Source organism: Salvelinus namaycush, chromosome 14 (assembly GCF_016432855.1).
Source record: "Salvelinus namaycush isolate Seneca chromosome 14, SaNama_1.0, whole genome shotgun sequence".
In the NCBI taxonomy this organism is placed as follows: Eukaryota; Metazoa; Chordata; class Actinopteri; order Salmoniformes; family Salmonidae; genus Salvelinus; species Salvelinus namaycush.
The window spans coordinates 10319549-10340900 of record NC_052320.1 but is presented as its reverse complement, the minus strand read 5'-3'; the positions used below and the strand labels follow the sequence as shown (position 1 = coordinate 10340900).

The 21352-nt window shown below is 44.3% G+C and overlaps 1 protein-coding gene across 4 annotated transcripts in view; it reads right to left on the bottom strand.

Moving 5' to 3' along the window:
- Positions 1-15127, bottom strand: part of LOC120059117 (limb region 1 homolog-like protein) — a 30005-nt gene extending 14878 nt beyond the window's left edge. For 2 of the 4 annotated variants that reach the window (XM_039007927.1, XM_039007930.1), the window contains exons 1-4: positions 14850-15127; positions 4304-4391; positions 794-827; positions 3-457 (exon numbers count right to left, since the gene is read on the bottom strand). In XM_039007927.1, the coding sequence (XP_038863855.1) occupies positions 3-457; positions 794-827; positions 4304-4391; positions 14850-14912 (640 nt within the window). In that variant the 5' untranslated portion in view covers positions 14913-15127. The remainder of the gene's footprint in view (positions 1-2; positions 458-793; positions 828-4303; positions 4392-14849) is intronic. The other 2 variants (XM_039007928.1, XM_039007929.1) reach the window with 2 other exon arrangements.
- Between the last annotated feature and the right edge of the window lie 6225 nt (positions 15128-21352).

The following is a 21352-nucleotide window of genomic DNA, read 5'->3' as shown; positions in this document are numbered from 1 at the left end:
ACCGTGGATGAGTGATCCATTGAGCCACTGCATGTAGTAGCTGTGAGGGAAGGTGAGCAGCACCTCATTGGACAGGATGGAGATGGGGAGGAGCAGCACAGCGCACACAGCCACAGAGAGGGTGAATGTACACAGCCACAGCCTGGAGGGGGAATGTACACAGCCACAGAGAGGGTGAATGTACACAGCCACAGCCTGGAGGGGGAATGTACACAGCCACAGAGAGGGTGAATGTACACAGCCACAGCCTGGAGGGGGAATGTACACAGCCACAGAGAGGGTGAATGTACACAGCCACAGAGAGGGTGAATGTACACAGCCACAGAGAGGGTGAATGTACACAGCCACAGCCTGGAGGGGGAATGCACACAGCCACAGAGAGGGTGAATGTACACAGCCACAGCCTGGAGGGGGAATGTACACAGCCACAGAGAGGGTGAATGTACACAGCCACAGCCTGGAGGGGGAGAGCATTTCTGTGACAGTGTAGAAATGAATTTTTATGGAAATGGACAATAAAGCATTTTGGAGTGTGTGTTTCCTGTAGCTTCTCTGTGAGAAGGGAAGGGGACAGTATAGTGCCAACTGGTATGACAAAGGGTAGGAAGGACATTAACAGTTACACCGGGCAGACTGATAAAACTACAGCCAAGTGGTGGTGTCATTTCATTTGGTCACATTGACTCAGATACTAGCTCAAACACTCTGCCCACACTGACACAGTGAGTGACTGAGTCAACGTGCTGCAGACTGCTACCAAGTCAGTTTATTCAGCCTTACGCTCTTTACTTACGCAATCTTGTTGACGGTCGCATCTTCAATGTCATCTGAAAAATGGCGAAAAACATATGAGTGAATGATTCACATTTATACCAACATGCTAGTAAGGCAACCTAGTACTGACTAAAGGAACATGAGCATCTTGGCAACTGAAGGAAACCTTGAGAACAGACGGCTCCAAACCAGACAGATAAGAGAAGTGAAATGGTAGGAATGTTGATGGAGCCTGGAGGTAGAGGAGAGGAAGGCGGTAAAGAGTTAGAGGCGAGGAAGATAAGTAGAGGCGTGGAAGAGGTAAAGAGAGGTAGAGGCGTGGAAGAGGTAGAGAGGTAGAGGCGTGGAAGAGGTAAAGAGCGGTAGAGGCGTGGAAGAGGTAAAGAGAGGTAGAGGCGTGGAAGAGGTAAAGAGAGGTAGAGGCGTGGAAGAGGTAGAGGCGATGAAGAGGTACAGAGAGGTAGAGGCGATGAAGAGGTAAAGAGAGGTAGAGGCGATGAAGAGGTAAAGAGAGGTAGAGGCGATGAAGAGGTAAAGAGAGGTAGAGGCGATGAAGAGGTAAAGAGAGGTAGAGGCGATGAAGAGGTAAAGAGAGGTAGAGGCGATGAAGAGGTAAAGAGAGGTAGAGGCGATGAAGAGGTAAAGAGGTAGAGGCGAGGAAGAGGTAAAGAGAGGTAGAGGCGAGGAAGAGGTAAAGAGAGGTAGAGGCGTGGAAGAGGTAAAGAGAGGTAGAGGCGTGGAAGAGGTAAAGAGAGGTAGAGGCGTGGAAGAGGTAAAGAGAGGTAGAGGCGATGAAGAGGTACAGAGAGGTAGAGGCGTGGAAGAGGTAGAGGCGATGAAGAGGTACAGAGAGGTAGAGGCGATGAAGAGGTACAGAGAGGTAGAGGCGATGAAGAGGTACAGAGAGGTAGAGGCGATGAAGAGGTAAAGAGAGGTAGAGGCGATGAAGAGGTAAAGAGAGGTAGAGGCGATGAAGAGGTAAAGAGAGGTAGAGGCGATGAAGAGGTAAAGAGAGGTAGAGGCGATGAAGAGGTAAAGAGAGGTAGAGGCGATGAAGAGGTAAAGAGAGGTAGAGGCGATGAAGAGGTAAAGAGAGGTAGAGGCGATGAAGAGGTAAAGAGAGGTAGAGGCGATGAAGAGGTAAAGAGAGGTAGAGGCGATGAAGAGGTAAAGAGAGGTAGAGGCGATGAAGAGGTAAAGAGAGGTAGAGGCGATGAAGAGGTAAAGAGAGGTAGAGGCGATGAAGAGGTAAAGAGAGGTAGAGGCGATGAAGAGGTAAAGAGAGGTAGAGGCGTGGAAGAGGTAAAGAGAGGTAGAGGCGATGAAGAGGTAAAGAGGTAGAGGCGATGAAGAGGTAAAGAGAGGTAGAGGCGTGGAAGAGGTAAAGAGAGGTAGAGGCGTGGAAGAGGTAAAGAGAGGTAGAGGCGTGGAAGAGGTAAAGAGGTAGAGGCGATGAAGAGGTAAAGGAGAGGAAGATTCTAAAAACAGAGCGATAAATCGGTAAGACACTACGATAGCACCGATCAAAACGGATGGCGGGGAAATAAGGAGTTGGCCTCAACAACGGAGATATACAGAGTACACCATGTTCAAAAGGTCCAAAGAACAAACATCTCTGGTATGCCTGTATGAGTCAAGAAGAGGAACAGAAGAGTTTGGAAAAACACGGTCTGAGTGCAAGACAAACCAGTTAGCAGCATACCAATTGATTCACAGACCATCTTCAACACCCCACTATTCAATTAAAGCTGTGAGGCACAAACGTCCTGCTGGTGGTGTTGACTGACTGCTGAGGACATTCATTGCATTCAAAAACACTGTATTGCTAATGCAGAGCAGGTTTAGCTGTCCACCTTTCCAAAACCCAATAGACACACTGGTTGGGTAGGCTGTGGGCTGGCCCACTACCAAATCTCTGCCAGAAGGATACGTAGGATACATTATGTTACGTAGGAGGTGCTACAGCTATAACCTATAACCACACCTTATTGGAGTGATTACATAAAGCCACATAACCAATTGCATTTGCACATCCACATTTTGTGTTCACTTGAGAGCAACATACCGTACATTCAATTATAAAATGGTCATACTTGGAAAGGACAGGGTACGTGTTATCTTAAAAGGAACATTCCTCCCACCCAGCTGACCCACAAGCCTGAGGTGTTTCCATAACAACCTCCTGCAGCAGTATAGGGCCCTGTGTGTTCTGGCCAAGGTCCACAGCTATAGGCCCAGATAGATAGCTGCTACACCTCCACATGTACAGGTTGGTAGGGAAACGTGCAAAACACACATTAAAGTAGTGATGGGGGGTCTATACAGTTAAATGTTGAGATATTATTACTTTTTTTTACTCCAATTTCATGATATCCAATTGGTAGTTACAGTCTTGTCCCATCGCTGCAACTCCGTGCGAACTCAGGAGAGGCGAAGGTCAAGAGCCATGCGCCCTCCGAAACACGTCCCCGCCAAGCCACACTGCTTCTTGACACACTGCTCACTTAACCCAGAAGTCAGCCTCACCAATGTGTCGGAGGAAACACCGTACACCTGGCGACCGTGTCAGCGTGCAGTGCTAGAGTAACACCTCCATCACTGCATGCAATGCAGTGCCTTAGACCACGGCACCACTCGGGAGGCCCAGAGATATTATTTTTGACAATGTATCGTATTGTTTTGACAATATCACAATATTATTTTTTAGCTAGTTGGCTGTACCAAAACGTCAGTATTTTTTGTTCATAGCTTGTTCTCCATCTTCTTTTTAATATAGGGAGACCATTTGTTTTGTCAAAAACATATTTACTGGAACATTGATCTGGCCTTACTGCCATTAGCCCATAGAAATGCATTGAATAACAGACATTTTGGGGGGACTAAAGGAAGATTGTTTTGAAGTGTCTGTCCTATATCTGAGAGATATAAGAAAGATCAGGAAACTATTTATAAAATACATTTTACACATATTCAACCCCCCTTTGGGGGGGGGGATAAACAACTTCCATACATACTTCCATAATTTTTTTAAACTGGTACTGCCTTCAGGCGAGTCTTGAGGCTTGTGGACGTCCTACAGCAAAACAATGTACAGTATTCTAGCAGACTAACACTTACAATAGACTAACTCAAAGAAACCAATGAACTGATTTCACTAAATCTACATCCAAGGCTGTTTACACAGGCAGCCCAATTCTAATATTTTTTTCCATCTAATTTGTCTTTTGACCAATTACATCAGATATTTTTCAGAGCTAGTCTGATTGGTCAGAAGACCAATTCCATAAATCAGAATTTGTCTGCTTGTGTAAACACAGTCAGAGGTCTGAACAATAGGTTTCTGCTGCGCACACAAGGGAAGGTGTGGTCTCCATAAACATAACACTACAACAACATTCCAAAAGTCATCTAGAGGTTTTTCAACAGCTTCCATTTCCTCTAATGGACTGTTAGTTTAGTTTGATGGATGGATGTGTTTAACATAATCCCTCAAGTCATTTCAGCCAGGCAAGCAGACTTCCATACTCACCAGTGGTGATATAGTCTGCATTCTTCTTGAAGTGGGTGAGGATGAGGTAGGACAGTATATAGAGGCAGGTGAAGAGGAGGACACAGATCTTGACAGAGGAAATAAACAAAAGACCAAAAGATTAGGCTAATACAGATCATTGCATATTACTAGGATTTTACTTGAAAGACATCTTTTGTTTTCTTGGAAAATATGCAGCTCAGTTCAATAATCCCAACCTCAGTCTAGGAGCCATTCTAAAAAGAGTCTAAATAAATATCAGGTAAATGTTGAGATAATATCTTCAGATCAGCACATACAACAGATCAAGTCACCTAGGTCGTTTGGTTTAAACTCAGACTCTCTCTGACAGTTGATTATCATCTTTATTTACATTTGAGTCATTTCGCAGGTCTACGCTCTTATCCAAAGCGACTTACAGTAGTGAGTGTATACTTTTCTGTACTGGTCCCCAGTGGGAATCGAACCCACAACCCTGGCATTACAAGCGCCATGCTCTACCAACTGATTCACACAGGACCATGTTATGTTGGTCATCATCACTAGGAGCTGTACTCATTATGGCTGACATGAATTGCTGTGTAAGTGATTATCGAAGAAGCTTGACATGGTTGGGGGTCCTTGAGTGTGCAGAGATACTTTGACTGTACCAAGGTTATTATAGTAAACCGAAAAATAAAATGAACTAACTAAACTAAATGAAAAAACTATTTAGTAAACTGAAATACAAACTATTATCTTTGACTCCAAAACGAACTAAAATCCATCATGAATTATGTTAAGTTTCTTTATTCTAAATTTAGGACAAAAATCAAATGGGGTTTTCAAGCTTTTTTTCTAATGGGATTTTCATGCTTCTGACAGGTCACATGGAGATTACCGTTAAATGATCAAGTCAGACTCGGCAAGATGACATTTCCACCAGCAGCACAGCAGATATTGACATGAGCGCCATGCAATACCTCTCTCACACAGTCATCGCGCTGTGCTACAAGTGGTAGCTGTAGCTACAGGACCAAAACAGCAGAGAAGTTTAGCCTCACGCATCAACGCTCCTGGTTGCGGCGGAAATCGACCCACTACTACTGTTTACTTGGTGCATCTACATCACCTCGCTGAGTCTACCTTCAAACCTAATCTATAACCTGACCCATCACTATGCAATACTGCTCCACAATGGCAAGAAGTGACATCCCAGAACGTATACAAACACATACATGGCTCCTAGCCTCCCAAGCATAGGCTACTTCGTCCCCTAAAAATAAATAGAAAAACAGAAGTAGTATTTTTTTTTATAGCAAACTTAAAACAAATGTAAAAAAATACTCAATCTGATCTAAAAAACTGAAACTGAATTTCAAATAGAAATCTTAACTAACATTAAAAAAACTAAAGAAAATCACAACAGTAATAACAGTGGAATGTAGAGAACAGAGGAGGATAGACAGGATACAGCTGGCTGGACAGGATAACAGGAGGATAGACAGGATACAGCTGGCTGGACAGGATAACAGGAGGATAGACAGGATACAGCTGGCTGGACAGGATAACAGGAGGATAGACAGGATACAGCTGGCTGGACAGGATAACAGGAGGATAGACAGGATACAGCTGGCTGGACAGGATAACAGGAGGATAGACAGGATACAGCTGGCTGGACAGGATAACAGGAGGATAGACAGGATACAGCTGGCTGGACAGGATAACAGGAGGATAGACAGGATACAGCTGGCTGGACAGGATAACAGGAGGATAGACAGGATACAGCTGGCTGGACAGGATAACAGGAGGATAGACAGGATACAGCTGGCTGGACAGGATAACAGGAGGATAGACAGGATACAGCTGGCTGGACAGGATAACAGGAGGATAGACAGGATACAGCTGGCTGGACAGGATAACAGGAGGATAGACAGGATACAGCTGGCTGGACAGGATAACAGGAGGATAGACAGGATACAGCTGGCTGGACAGGATAACAGGAGGATAGACAGGATACAGCTGGCTGGACAAGATAACAGGAGGATAGACAGGATACAGCTGGCTGGACAGGATAACAGGAGGATAGACAGGATACAGCTGGCTGGACAGGATAACAGGAGGATAGACAGGATACAGCTGGCTGGACAGGATAACAGGAGGATAGACAGGATACAGCTGGCTGGACAGGATAACAGGAGGATAGACAGGATACAGCTGGCTGGACAAGATAACAGAGGGCTGGACAGGATACAGCTGGCTGGACAGGATAACAGGAGGATAGACAGGATACAGCTGGCTGGACAGGATAACAGGAGGATAGACAGGATACAGCTGGCTGGACAAGATAACAGAGGGCTGGACAGGATAACAGAGGGCTGGACAGGATAACAGGAGGATAGACAGGATACAGCTGGCTGGACAGGATAACAGGGGGCTAGACAGGATAGCAGGGGGCTAGATAACAGAGGATAGACAGGATAACAGGGGGCTAGAAGGGATACAGCTGGCTGGACAGGATAACAGGGGGCTAGATAACAGAGGAGGATAGAGATGATACAGCTGGCTGGACAGGATAGCAGGGGGCTAGATAACAGAGGAGGATAGAGAGGATACAGCTGGCTGGACAGGATAACAGGGGGCTAGATAACAGAGGAGGATAGAGAGGATACAGCTGGCTGGATAGGATAACAGGGGGCTAGATAACAGAGGAGGATAGAGAGGATACAGCTGGCTGGACAGGATAACAGGGGGCTAGATAACAGAGGAGGATAGAGAGGATACAGCTGGCTGGACAGGATAGCAGGGGGCTAGATAACAGACGAGGATAGAGATGATACAGCTGGCTGGACAGGATAACAGGGGGCTAGATAACAGAGGAGAATAGAGAGGATACAGCTGGCTGGACAGGATAGCAGGGGGCTAGATAGGATAACAGGGGGCTAGATAACAGAGGAGGATAGAGAGGATACAGCTGGCTGGACAGGATAACAGGGGGCTAGATAACAGAGGAGAATAGAGAGGATACAGCTGGCTGGACAGGATAGCAGGGGGCTAGACAGGATAGCAGGGGGCTAGAAGGGATACAGCTGGCTGGACAGGCTGACTGGGAGCTAGAAAGGATACAGCTGGCTGGACAGGATAACAGGGGGCTAGATAACAGACGAGGATAGAGAGGATACAGCTGGCTGGACAGGATAACAGGGGGCTAGAAGGGATACAGCTGGCTGGACAGGCTGACTGGGGGCTAGAAAGGATACAGCTGGCTGGACAGGATAACAGGGGGCTAGATAACAGAGGAGGATAGAGATGATACAGCTGGCTGGACAGGATAGCAGGGGGCTAGATAACAGAGGAGGATAGAGAGGATACAGCTGGCTGGACAGGATAACAGGGGGCTAGATAACAGAGGAGGATAGAGAGGATACAGCTGGCTGGACAGGATAGCAGGGGGCTAGATAACAGAGGAGGATAGAGAGGATACAGCTGGCTGGACAGGATAGCAGGGGGCTAGATAACAGACGAGGATAGAGATGATACAGCTGGCTGGACAGGATAACAGGGGGCTAGATAACAGAGGAGGATAGAGAGGATACAGCTGGCTGGACAGGATAACAGGGGGCTAGATAACAGAGGAGGATAGAGAGGATACAGCTGGCTGGACAGGATAGCAGGGGGCTAGATAACAGAGGAGGATAGATAGTCTGGTTGTTCTCCTTTCTGACTGGCACAGTTGTGTAACTAGCTATCTAGTCAAGATGTGTGGGTTGGACTCAGGAAGCTTCACCCAGTCAATGTTTTGAAGCAAACCTTTTCAGGTCACAATAAGCTAGGATTTCTTTCTTCCATCACAATGCATTACTATCCACTGTCAACGGTGCCGTGGGTTTTGAAATGACCCAGCCTGTATAGTGAGATGGTGACAGAGACATGCAAGACAAGGTCATTAGGCCAAGAGAAACAGATGGAGTCTGCAGATTAGATATACCAGTTTAGCCAGATGAAGAGAGCGGGAGAAACGGGGTGAGTGGGGTACTGGGATCAGGTTAGGACGGGAAGGAAAAGTGTGCAACTAGACAGACCTTAAACCCCTATTTGGGTCAACATACAGCCAGCTTCAATGAATCCAGGGATATTGTCTTCTGTAAGAGAATGGACTCCTTGACCAACTGAACATTGATTAATCCCATTTAATCGGATACAGTCTAATAGCTGTCTGCCAGCCTGGTCGTCTGGGGTAAAAATCTGAGAATGTGCCTCTTGAAACTAAATCAGTGGTCAACTGTTCACAACTATATTCACATAGCTTCAACTCTAAAATCACAGGATGTGGTGAGAGATGAATAAGTTTCACCATTGGTGTTGGAGGAAGTGCTGAGTTAACTGGAACTATTCAGAGAGACAACCAAGGACACACATAAAACACAACATTTAAGGCTAGGCCTAGACAAACATCCTCTCTCCAGCCCAGAGGAAGAGAGGCGATGGTAGCAGGATTCAGGAGTTCACCCTGAAGTGACATCAACTGCAGAAAACAATAGTTGAGAAAGAAAGTTACCTCATCCTGAGAGAGTGGCAGAAACGTGACAAAATGGCTACCACTGCCTGGCAAAAGACTGTTTCCTGTAGATTGAATAATGCTTACCCAAGCACATCTTGTCCTTGTGAACTAAATAAAATGGTACCTTTGACAATCAATCCACTGAAATATGATAGCATTCCTCTTATTCAATTGTAGGCCTATTTGTTCAATACATATGATCACGTTTCTAGGGCATTATTTCACTGCAGTAGAAGGTCAACAACTTCTTGTTCTATTCTTCACTGTAGAATAACATTTAAGGAGAGGAAAACACATCTGCACACCTTCATATCAATGCCTAGACACTACATTACTCTGACATACAAAGTACATTTAACAACAGAAGATGAGGACATATGGTACAGTGACAAAGTGGGGTTCCTCCTCCTCCAATCCATGGGTGGGACAGGCGATGTCCCTGACCCCCTTTATAGGATGGCAACAATGAGATTTGGGGAAAACCAGTGGTTGTATCACCCATATTTACAACTGGGCCCTAAACACAGTGAAGTTCCTAAAATCGCTGCCATTCCAGGATGGTTTCTCATTGAGGCAGTGAGAATAGATCCAACACTATAGCCTGGTTGGGCTGATGTCCACAACAGTGACAATTTAGCACTTGGAAAATAGATTCCAGCTAACGGGACAGGTATCTGAGACAGTCTACAATGTTTTGTTTTCCCAACATGAACTGAATGCGACACAAAACAATGCCTTCTCTACAGACATGACTGGTGACACAATCATTCCCATTCACTGTTCCTTACACAGGCTACTTGGCGTATGCGTTATGGTTTTGTAGGTTTGTTGAGAAATTCTTACCAATCGTGACGTATAGCTAGCCTGGTACCGCAAAATGTCAAATGCATGTCGCAACAAAACAATGACGCTACAAATGCTCAGCATCAAAATTAGCCAACAAACTGTGGAGGAAATCCTTCAATGTGCTGTGTTCGCAATAAGTCTGCTATATCCCACAAAGAGAAAGTACCGGTAGGTACGAGGGGGATCACAAGGGGGTGAAAGACCTAGCCAACAGACAGAGACAGGGACAGACCGAGAGACCAGTCAGCAGTTGTAGGTGAAAAACACATGTTGAGTTCTAACTGGAGGAAGGCAACTTTCTGTCCAGGCAGTTCTAAACAAGGAGCTGGGCTTAGAATGGGTTTAAACGGCCGGAGGCTGGGCTTCTGTGGAAGGTGGTGGTAGCAAACTTAAAATGAATAAACCCTTTCATGCATGGTGTTCTACTGCTCACTTCCTGCCCCAACATGAACCTGGTTGTTGAGAATAGGCCGAGGAGCTAGAGTTTAGAGTGTGTCTAACGGCCAGGGTCGCTGCCTGCCTGAGCTTGTGTTGAAGGCACTGCCCAGTTGGCCAGGCATTTGAGAACAAGGAGCTGGAGTTTCAAGAGGGTTTCATTTGGGTTTAACAGCCAAATGATGGGCTTTTGTATTGAAGGCGGTGCAGAAAGTGGGCGCAACGTTGTTTTTTTTAAAATGCACTGAAAAAACCCATTCTGTACAGATGGAGACGGCGGCAGAGTAAAAACCCATTCTGTACAGATGGAGACGGCGGCAGAGTAAAAACCCATTCTGTACAGATGGAGACGGCGGCAGAGTAAAAACCCATTCTGTACAGATGGAGACGGCGGCAGAGTAAAAACCCATTCTGTACAGATGGAGATAGCGGCAGAGTAAAAACCCATTCTGTACAGATGGAGACGGCGGCAGAGTAAAAACCCATTCTGTACAGATGGAGACGGCGGCAGAGTAAAAACCCATTCTGTACAGATGGAGACGGCGGCAGAGTAAAAACCCATTCTGTACAGATGGAGACGGCGGCAGAGTAAAAACCCATTCTGTACAGATGGAGACGGCGGCAGAGTAAAAACCCATTCTATACAGATGGAGACGGCGGCAGAGTAAAAACCCATTCTGTACAGATGGAGACGGCGGCAGAGTAAAAACCCATTCTGTACAGATGGAGACGGCGGCAGAGTAAAAACCCATTCTATACAGATGGAGACGGCGGCAGAGTAAAAACCCATTCTGTACAGATGGAGACGGCGGCAGAGTAAAAACCCATTCTGTACAGATGGAGACGGCGGCAGAGTAAAAAGCCATTCTGTACAGATGGAGACGGCGGCAGAGTAAAAAGCCATTCTGTACAGATGGAGACGGCGGCAGAGTAAAAAGCCATTCTGTACAGATGGAGACGGCGGCAGAGTAAAAAGCCATTCTGTACAGATGGAGACGGCGGCAGAGTAAAAAGCCATTCTGTACAGATGGAGACGGCGGCAGAGTAAAAACCCATGCTGTACAGATGGAGATGGCGGCAGAGTAAAAACCCATTCTGTACAGATGGAGACGGCGGCAGAGTAAATACCCATTCTGTACAGATGGAGATAGCGGCAGAGTAAAAACCCATTCTGTACAGATGGAGATAGCGGCAGAGTAAAAACCTATTCTGTACAGATGGAGATAGCGGCAGAGTAAAAACCCATTCTGTACAGATGGAGATAGCGGCAGAGTAAAAACCCATTCTGTACAGATGGAGACAGCGGCAGAGTAAAAACCCATTCTGTACAGATGGAGATAGCGGCAGAGTAAAAACCCATTCTGTACAGATGGAGATAGCGGCAGAGTAAAAAGAAAAGCTGCAGCTACCTCGCTTTCAAAGCAGCTTTCATGCCAACACATTGAGGAGTTTGTACAATGCTAGGTTTACAAGTGGAACAAGAGGATAGATCTAACTGATGGCCAACAGCCAAAAACAATCAACAAAATGGTATGGAACAGGAAAAGTCTGCATGTCCTTATAATAATAGTCCAAATATTTCACATTACCGAGAGGAAGTTGAATAACAGATCAATACTGATGTGGGACAAAACACCTTCTGGTCTCTGATAACACTTTGGAAAGATGACGTCACAAGATTACTGAAACGTTAACTACCAAGTCATTTAAGGTAGCAAGATGAGAGGGGCTTGTATCAGGGTCAATGATGATAAACCAAGGCTAAAGCCCCTTTAATGACCAGAGGTCAAATGATTACACCATGTGTGAGAGAGAACAAACAGTGAAGAAATAAGGACTGTATGTTAGCTAAAAGGTTAAGCAAGGGCTGGGGTACTTGAGAAACATTTGGCCTAGGTGAAAGGGGCAATGTCAGGATACGCGTCGGGAATTGAAGCATCTTTTTAGTATTAAGCCTATTGGGCGATTCCACACCAGCGTAGCCCGAAAGTATTTTTGGCATCTCAGATTGTTCTGGCAATTCTCACATATTAAAACTCTTTTTGGGGGGGGGTGTTTCACATGCTTTTACATTTGTATCAAACATATTTTTGTTATCATGATGACATTTTAAGGACCCATAAGACCATATGAGCCGTGAACCATACATGATACACACCTCATCTTTGTATATTTCTACCCATTATAGTCTGCTGTAACATATGGAGTATGTCTAGTTTAGAGGTCGACCGATTAATCTGAATGGCCGATTAATTAGGACCGATTTCAAGTTTTCATAACAATCGGTAATCGGCATTTTTGGACACCGATCATGGCCGATTACATTGCACTCCACGAGGAGACTGCGTGGCAGGCTGACTACCTGTTATGCGAGTGCAGCAAGGAGCCAAGGTAAGGTGCTAGCTAGCATTAAACTTATCTTATAAAAAACAATCAATCTTAACATAATCACTAGTTAACTACACATGGTTGATGATATTACTAGTTTATCTAGCTTGTCCTGCATTGCATATAATCGATGCGGTGCCTGTTAATTTATCATTGAATCACAGCCTACTTCGCCAAACGGGTGATTTAACAAGCGCATTCGCGAAAAAAGCACTGTCGTTGCACCAATGTACCTAACCATAAACATCAATGCCTTTCTTAAAATCAATACACAAGAATATATTTTTAAACCTGCATATTTAGTTAATATTGCCTGCTAACATGAATTTATTTTAACTAGGGAAATTGTGTCACTTCTCTTGCGTTCTGTGCAAGCAGAGTCTGGGTATATGCAGCAGTTTGGGCCGCCTGGCTCGTTGCGAACTGTGTGAAGACCATTTCTTCATAACAAAGACCGTAATTAATTTGCCAGAATTGTACATAATTATGACATAACATTGAAGGTTGTGCAATGTAACAGCAATATTTAGACTTAGGGATGCCACCGGTTAGATAAAATATGGAACGGTTCCGTATTTCACCGACAGAATAAACATTTTGTTTTCGAAATGATAGTTTCCGGATTTGACCATATTAATGACCTAAGGCTCATATTTCTGTGTGTTATTATAATTAAGTCTATGATTTGATAGAGCAGTCTGACTGAGAGATGGTAGGCAGCAGCAGGCTCGTAAGGATTCATTCAAACAGCACTTTCCTGCATTTGCCAGCAGCTCTTCGCTGTGCTTCAAGCATTGCGCTGTTTTTGACTTCAACCTATCAACTCCCGAGATTAGGCTGACAATACTAAAGTACCTATTAGATCATCCAATAGTCAAAGGTATATGAAATACAAATGGTAAGAGAGAAATAGTCCTATAATAACTACAACCTAAAACTTCTTACTTGGGAATATTGAAGACTCATGTTAAAAAGGAGCCACCAGCTTTCACATGTTCTGAGCAAGGAACTTAAACGTTAGCTTTTTTACATGGCACATATTGCACTTTTACTTTCTTCTCCAACACTTTGTTTTTCCATTATTTAAACCAAATTGAACATGTTTCATTATTTATTTGAGACTAAATTGAAGTTAAAAGTTAAAATAAGTGTTCATTCAGTATTGTTGTAATTGTCATTATTACAAATATATGTATATATACATAAATATATATATACATACATATGTATACATATATATACATATATATATATATACATTTTTTAATATCGGCCGATTAATCTGTATCGTTTTTTTTTTGGTCTTCCAATAATCGGTATTGGCGTTGAAAAATCATAATCGATCGACCTCTAGTCTGGATACTGAAATACAATTTCACCTCACGAGGGTCTTGCCGTTTTGCAATGTTGTCGTCATTTCTGACTCACAGAATAGGCCTACAAAATGCAAGATTAGATGTGGTCTTTAAAGTACAGTGCTGTTATCTTTTTGGCTCATGGAACAAGGCGTGCTCTGCTGTAGCTAGGTCTACATGAGAACTGCTGTGCGTTGCGGGGTTAAGGGTCATCTCGATGTGCCCTGTTGAAGCAATACTAATCAGGTCTGAAGTTCAACAGGAGCTGTTCTGTGCCATCAGTACAGTGTTGTATTCAGTAAGGACAAAACGTTTTAAAACTGAGTGAAAGAGGTACCACCAAAACTTGTCCAAATAGAATGCAGATATACATTTAATGTTGCGAAACGTTTTGCTACAGTGTGCCCTACTGAACACAACCCAGCGTAACATCCCATATAGAAGTCAATGTGGTGGAACCAGGTGGCAACAGTTCAGGTAAAATCATTACATATAGCCATTCATTAAAGTACATGTTTATATACTGAATGGAATCTATACAACTATAAGTTATGCATGGCTCTCATTACACACAACTATGATAGTCTACAGCCAAGGCTTTACAAGAAGAAACATAGGGACATACATAAATGCATATGGATGGAGGCCCAAGGTGGAAGAAAAGGTTCCTTGGGTCACCCTTCTGTGTCTCAGCCACATTAATGACCAGACACACACACACACACACACACACACACACACACACACACACACACACACACACACACACACACACACACACACACCTGTAAAGAGATTCCCTTGTAATAAGTTATAGGCTACAGTAATCACAGAACTTCAGTATAGGAATTAACGATAACATCACTATCAGTATGCAAACTTTTATGAACATAATACAACCACTTCCCGAAATGCACCACGGATTAATATCTCGCTGTTATGTACGTTGAGGTTTATAAACAAAGAGCATTAAAGTACTTACAAAAGTCTCTCGCACTTTGTTGTGGAAAAGTTGCTCTCTAACCGACACGTCGTCTACTTCCATCCTACGAAACCATGACGCAGGGGTTAAAATATGATAAAACGTGGCTAAAAGCGCTGGGACGGGATGGTAGTATAGTAAAACAACAAAACATCTCTCTCTGGTTAGAACAGTGTGGCAAGCGAACTACATTTGTCCTAAACTTCTCAAACTAACGACAAAGCTACGGTCGCGCACCCTGTTTCGTTTAAACTCCACTAGCAGGCAACCGTCCTCCGTGCGCGTTACACAAAGGGGGTGGAGACTGGGCGGGCGATCCGGGAGAATGGGTGGTGGTTAGATGTATCGCTACCTGGGCTACGTTCAGTACGTTTTTGTTCGTGGATGTATATAAAAAAAATTCTCGAACACAATCAGAATTGCTTCTATTTTACCAGGGCCCTGTTTCAGAAAGCAGGTTTAACAAACTCTGAGTTTAAACCTGAACTCTGAGTTGACTAACTCTAGGCTGTCAAACTCAAGAGTTTTCGGTTTCAGAACGGATGATAAATTTAAATCAATCAAATCAAATCAATGTTTATTTGTCGCGTGCGCCGAATACAACAGGTGTAGTAGACCTTACAGTGAAATGCTTACTTACAGGCTCTAACCAATAGTGCAAAAAAGGTATTAGGTGAACAATAGGTAGGTAAAGAAATAAAACAACAGTAAAAAGACAGGCTACATACAGACACCGCTTAGTCAGGCTGATTGAGGTAGTATGTGCATGTAAATATGGTTAAAGTGACTATGAATATATGATGAACAGAGAGTAGCAGTAGCGTAAAAGAGGGGTTGGCAGGTGGTGGGTGGGACACAATGCAGATAGCCCGGTTAGCCAATGTGCGGGAGCACTGGTTGGTTGGCCCAATTGAGGTAGTATGTACATGAATGTATAGTTAAAGTGACTATGCATATATGATAAACAGAGAGTAGCAGCAGCGTAAAAAGAGGGGTTGGGGGGGCACACAATGTAAATAGTCCGGGTAGCCATTTGATTACCTGTTCAGGAGTCTTATGGCTTGGGGGTAAAAACTGTTGAGAAGCCTCTTTGTCCTAGACTTGGCACTCCGGTACCGCTTGCCATGCAGTAGTAGAGAGAACAGTCTATGACTGGGGTGGCTGGAGTCTTTGACAATTTTTAGGGCCTTCCTCTGACACCGCCTGGTGTAGAGGTCCTGGACGGCAGGCAGCTTAGCCCCAGTGATGTACTGGGCCGTACGCACTACCCTCTGTAGTGCCTTGCGGTCAGAGGCCGAGCAATTGCCGTACCAGGCAGTGATGCAACCAGTCAGGATGCTCTCGATGTTGCAGCTGTAGAACCTTTTGAGGATCTCAGGACCCATGCCAAATCTTTTTAGTTTCCTGATGGGGAATAGGCTTTGTCGTGCCCTCTTCGCAACTGTCTTGGTGTGTTTGGACCATTCTAGTTTGTTGTTGATGTGAACACCAAGGAACTTGAAGCTCTCAACCTGCTCCACTACAGCCCCGTCGATGAGAATGGGGGCATGCTCGGTCCTCCTTTTCCTGTAGTCCACAATCATCTCCTTAGTCTTGGTTACGTTGAGGGATAGGTTGTTATTCTGGCACCACACGGCCAGGTCTCTGACTTCCTCTCTATAGGCTGTCTCGTCGTTGTCGGTGATCAGGCCTACCACTGTTGTGTCGTCTGCAAACTTAATGACGGTGTTGGACTCGTGCCTGGCCATGCAGTCATGGGTGAACAGGGAGTACAGGAGGGGACTGAGCACGTACCCCTGGGGAGCTCCAGTGTTGAGGATCAGTGTCGCAGATGTGTTACTACCTACCCTCACCGCCTGGGGGCGGCCCGTCATGAAGTCCAGGATCCAGTTGCAGAGGGAGGTGTTTAGTCCCAGGATCCTTAGCTTAGTGATGAGCTTTGAGGGTACTATGGTATTGAACGCTGAGCTGTAGTCAATGAATAGCATTCTCACATACTGTAAGTGTTCCTTTTGTCCAGGTGGGAAAGGGCAGTGTGGAGTGCAATAGAGATTGCATCATCTGTGGATCTGTTTGGTCGGTATGCAAATTGGAGTGGGTCTAGGGTTTCTGGGATAATGGTGTTGATGTGAGCCATTACCAACCTTTCAAAGCACTTCATGGCTACGGACGTGAGTGCTATGGCTCTGTAGTCATTTAGGCAGGTTGCCTTTGTGTTCTTGGGCATAGGGACTATGGTGGTACGATTGAAACATGTTGGTATTACAGACTCAATCAGGGCATGTTGAAAATGTCAGTGAAGACACCTGCAAGTTGGTCAGCACATGCCCGGAGCACACGTCTTGGTAATCCGTCTGGCCCCGCAGCCTTGTGTATGTTGACCTGTTTAAAGGTCTTACTCACGTCGGCTACGGAGAGCGTGATCACACAGTCGTCCGGAACAGCTGATGCTCTCATGCATGCCTCAGTGTTGCTTGCCTCGAAGCGAGCATAGAAGTGATTTAGCTCGTCTGGTAGGCTCGTGTCACTGGGCAGCTCGCGGCTGTGCTTCCCTTTGTTGTCTGTAATATTTTGCAAGCCCTGCCACATAAGACGAGCGTCGGAGACGGTGTAGTATGATTCAATCTTAGCCCTGTATTGACGCCTTTCCTGTTTGATGGTTTGTCGCAGGGCATAGCAGGATTTCTTGTAAGCTTCCGGGTTAGAGTCCCGCACCTTGAAAGGGGCAGCTCTAACCTTTAGCTCAGTGCGAATGTTGCCTGTAATCCATGGCTTCTGGCTGGGGTATGTACGTACAGTCACTGTGGAGACGACGTCCTCAATGCACTTATTGATAAAGCCAGTGACTGATGTGGTGTACTCCTCAATGTCATCGGAAGAATCCCGGAACATGTTCCAGTCTGTGATAGCAAAACAGTCCTGTAGTTTAGCATCTGCTTCATCTGACCACTTTTTTATAGACCGAGTCACTGGTGCTTCCTGCTTTAACTCTTGCTTGTAAGCAGGAATCAGGAGGATAGAGTTGTGGTCGGATTTACCAAATGGAGGGCGAGGGAGAGCTTTGTACGCGTCTCTGTGTGTGGAGTACAGGTGATCTAGAATTTTTTTCCCTCTGGTTGCACATTTAACATGTTGATGGACATTTTGTAGAACTTAGTTCAATCAACTCTGAGTTAAGTTAACCCTGAGTAAAGCACGTACATGAGGAGATAAAAAGCCCTCATCAATGGAACGCAGATAACATGATTCATCATGGCAACAGGAGAAAAAAGGGCTCGAACCTCCTACTTCTCCCGGTGGAGTTAGAAATATGAATGAATGCGTATGCAGAAAATGAGTATATATTGAAGAAAAAAAGCAATACAATAGCAGCAGCAAAACAACGTGAGCTGGCATGGCAGAAAATTGCTGACCGAGTCAATGCGTGAGTATTAATTGAAAAAAAGAAAAGTTTTATGTCGAGTGTTCCACTTATTCAACATTTATATAGTGTGTGTGTGTGTGTGTTAATATTTATGCAGTTGCAACCCAACAGGCACAAAACGTACTTGGCAGCAACTGAAGATGAAATATAAAAATACTTCAAACAGGTAAGGTATAATTTCATTACAAGCAATTGTGATGTTGTTTAGCCTACCCTTCCTAATTAAACAGCATTCAGTGGCTACATTCAACATGTGATATATTTAAGTATTTAGTGAAGAAAAAAAAGTCTAAGCAAAAAAAAGTAACTTTTTCAGCCATCCCAACACTGGCAGTATTTAATATTGTCTATTTGAAAGTAACATCTAAATGCCTTTATACATACATGTCTCTACATGTTGTGCTTACTGGACATGTTCATATTTGACCTCCATTATAGCCAATAGAAAAAAGTCTGAGGGCTGAAAAACAGGTGGGGGACCACCACCACCACTCAGAGGCTGAAGAGATGGCCCTCAGTCAAAACAGTGGATGACGTATTGTTGAAGGCATCTCTGGAGGAAGCTCATCTGACCCAACCACCCCCCAGGACACAAGGGCCTACATGAGAGGTTCGTTATTCTGACCCAACCACCCCCCAGGACACAAGGGCCTACATAAGAAGTTAGTTATTCTGACCCAACCACCCCCCAGGACACAAGGGCCTACATAAGAAGTTAGTTATTCTGACCCAACCACCCCCCAGAACACAAGGGCCTACATAAGAAGTTAGTTATTCTGACCCAACCACCCCCCAGAACACAAGGGCCTACATAAGAAGTTAGTTATTCTGACCTAACCACCCCCCAGGACACAAGGGCCTACATAAGAAGTTAGTTATTCTGACCCAACCACCCCCCAGAACACAAGGGCCTACATAAGAAGTTAGTTATTCTGACCCAACCACCCCCCAGGACACAAGGGCCTACATAAGAAGTTAGTTATTCTGACCTAACCACCCCCCAGGACACAAGGGCCTACATAAGAAGTTAGTTATTCTGACCTAACCACCCCCCAGGACACAAGGGCCTACATAAGAAGTTAGTTATTCTGACCTAACCACCCCCCAGGACACAAGGGCCTACATAAGAGGTTAGTTATTCTGACCCAACCACCCCCCAGAACACAAGGGCCTACATAAGAAGTTAGTTATTCTGACCTAACCACCCCCCAGGACACAAGGGCCTACATAAGAAGTTAGTTATTCTGACCCAACCACCCCCCAGGACACAAGGGCCTACATAAGAAGTTAGTTATTCTGACCTAACCACCCCCCAGGACACAAGGGCCTACATAAGAGGTTAGTTATTCAAATTCATGATATATGTACATTCATCCTTTAGCCAGTGTTACCTCAGTGACGCCCACACATCCATCTTAGACACAACTTTGCACACTGATTTTATTGTATCGGTACAATTCTTTGTAATTAACTGCTGTTATTTTTTCAGATTCTTAGTTGTCCTTCAGACATAATCTACTTTAAGGTGACTCAGAGTTATATATTTGGCCTGCACACTGTTGTAAAATTAAAATTAGGTGGGGCACTTTTCTGGGTAAAGTTATAATTTAACTGTCTAATCTTCTACCAGTTACTGATGGTGTAATCTGTCTGGTTGAGCCTTCTGCCATAACAGTGTGGCTATGGGTGTGGCTATGATCCATAAATTGAAAGCAGACCACTACCTGAAATCTACTTCACAAAATTTAAATAATCCATCCAAATTTTGGCAAGTAGTGAAAGGTTTGGAGTGCAGAAAAGATACACAGCTTCCTAAACAATTGTTGGTCGACACACAGATTGTAACTGAGAGAACCTCCATTCTGAAAGCCTTGAACCAGCAATTTTTAGATGCAGGCAGTTTATTTGAAAAGGTCAAAGGTATAATTGAGCCCCCTATAAATTTACCTGACACCCCTGTGCACTCCTTCACCAGGTTCTCCTTTTCATCCTTCTCTGTTTCAGAAGTGTGTAAAGCCCTGAAAGAAATTGATTTTAAAAAATCCCCTGGCCCTGATGATCTAGAACCCTGCCTCCTACACCTAGCCACAGACATCATTGCTCCCCCCTTAACATGTATTTTTAACCTTACGCTTGATGTTAAGGAAATCCCCAAGTTATGGAAATCTGCTTTTGTACTGCCTCTCCTGAAAGGTGGAGATCCCTCGCTACTTGACAACTATCGACCCATATCAAAATTGTCTGTACTGCCTAAGGTACTGGAGTCCTTAGTTAGTAGGCAGCTAAAGACCTACTTCCAAGAAAACAACATCTTAAATGGAATGCAATCAGGTTTTAGATCTGGCCACAGCACTGTTTCAGCAACATTGAAGGTTTTAAATGACATCCACTGTGCTCTTGATAAGAAGTTACATTGTGTGTCTGTTTTTATTGATTTGTCGAAGGCTTTTGACACCGTGGACCATGCTGTGTTAGTGCAAAGGTTAAAATGTTGTGGAATTACTGGTCATGCTCTAGATTGGTTTATAAATTACCTATCAAATCGTACACAATGTGTAATGGCAGATGGTTGTAAATCTGAGTCCATAGAGGTGTGCTCAGGTGTTCCGCAAGGTTCTAATTTGGGCCCACTGTTGTTCATTTTGTATATCAACAACATTGGGGATCTTATTGAGACAGCGGATGTTCATTTTTATGCAGATGATAGTGTTCTTTATTCAAGTGGTAGTAGTTTAGCTTTAGCTTTTGAAAATGCCCAAAGAGCATTTAACATCATACAACAGAATCTGTATGATTTAAAGCTGATTCTAAATTTGGGGAAAACAAAATGCATGGTATTTTCAAATGCCAGGCATGTTACAAATCATGTCATTGCTACATTGGCTGGACATACTATAGAGCAAGTTAAAGTGTACAAATATTTGGGTGTGGGTTGATGATAAGCTGAGCTTCACTGTGCATGTAGAGAACTTGATAAGCAAGCTCAAGCTGAAAATAGGATTTTATTACCGGCATAAGGCTTGTTTTTCTTTTGAGGCCAGGAAGGAGCTGGTACGATGTACATTACTGTCGGTTTTAG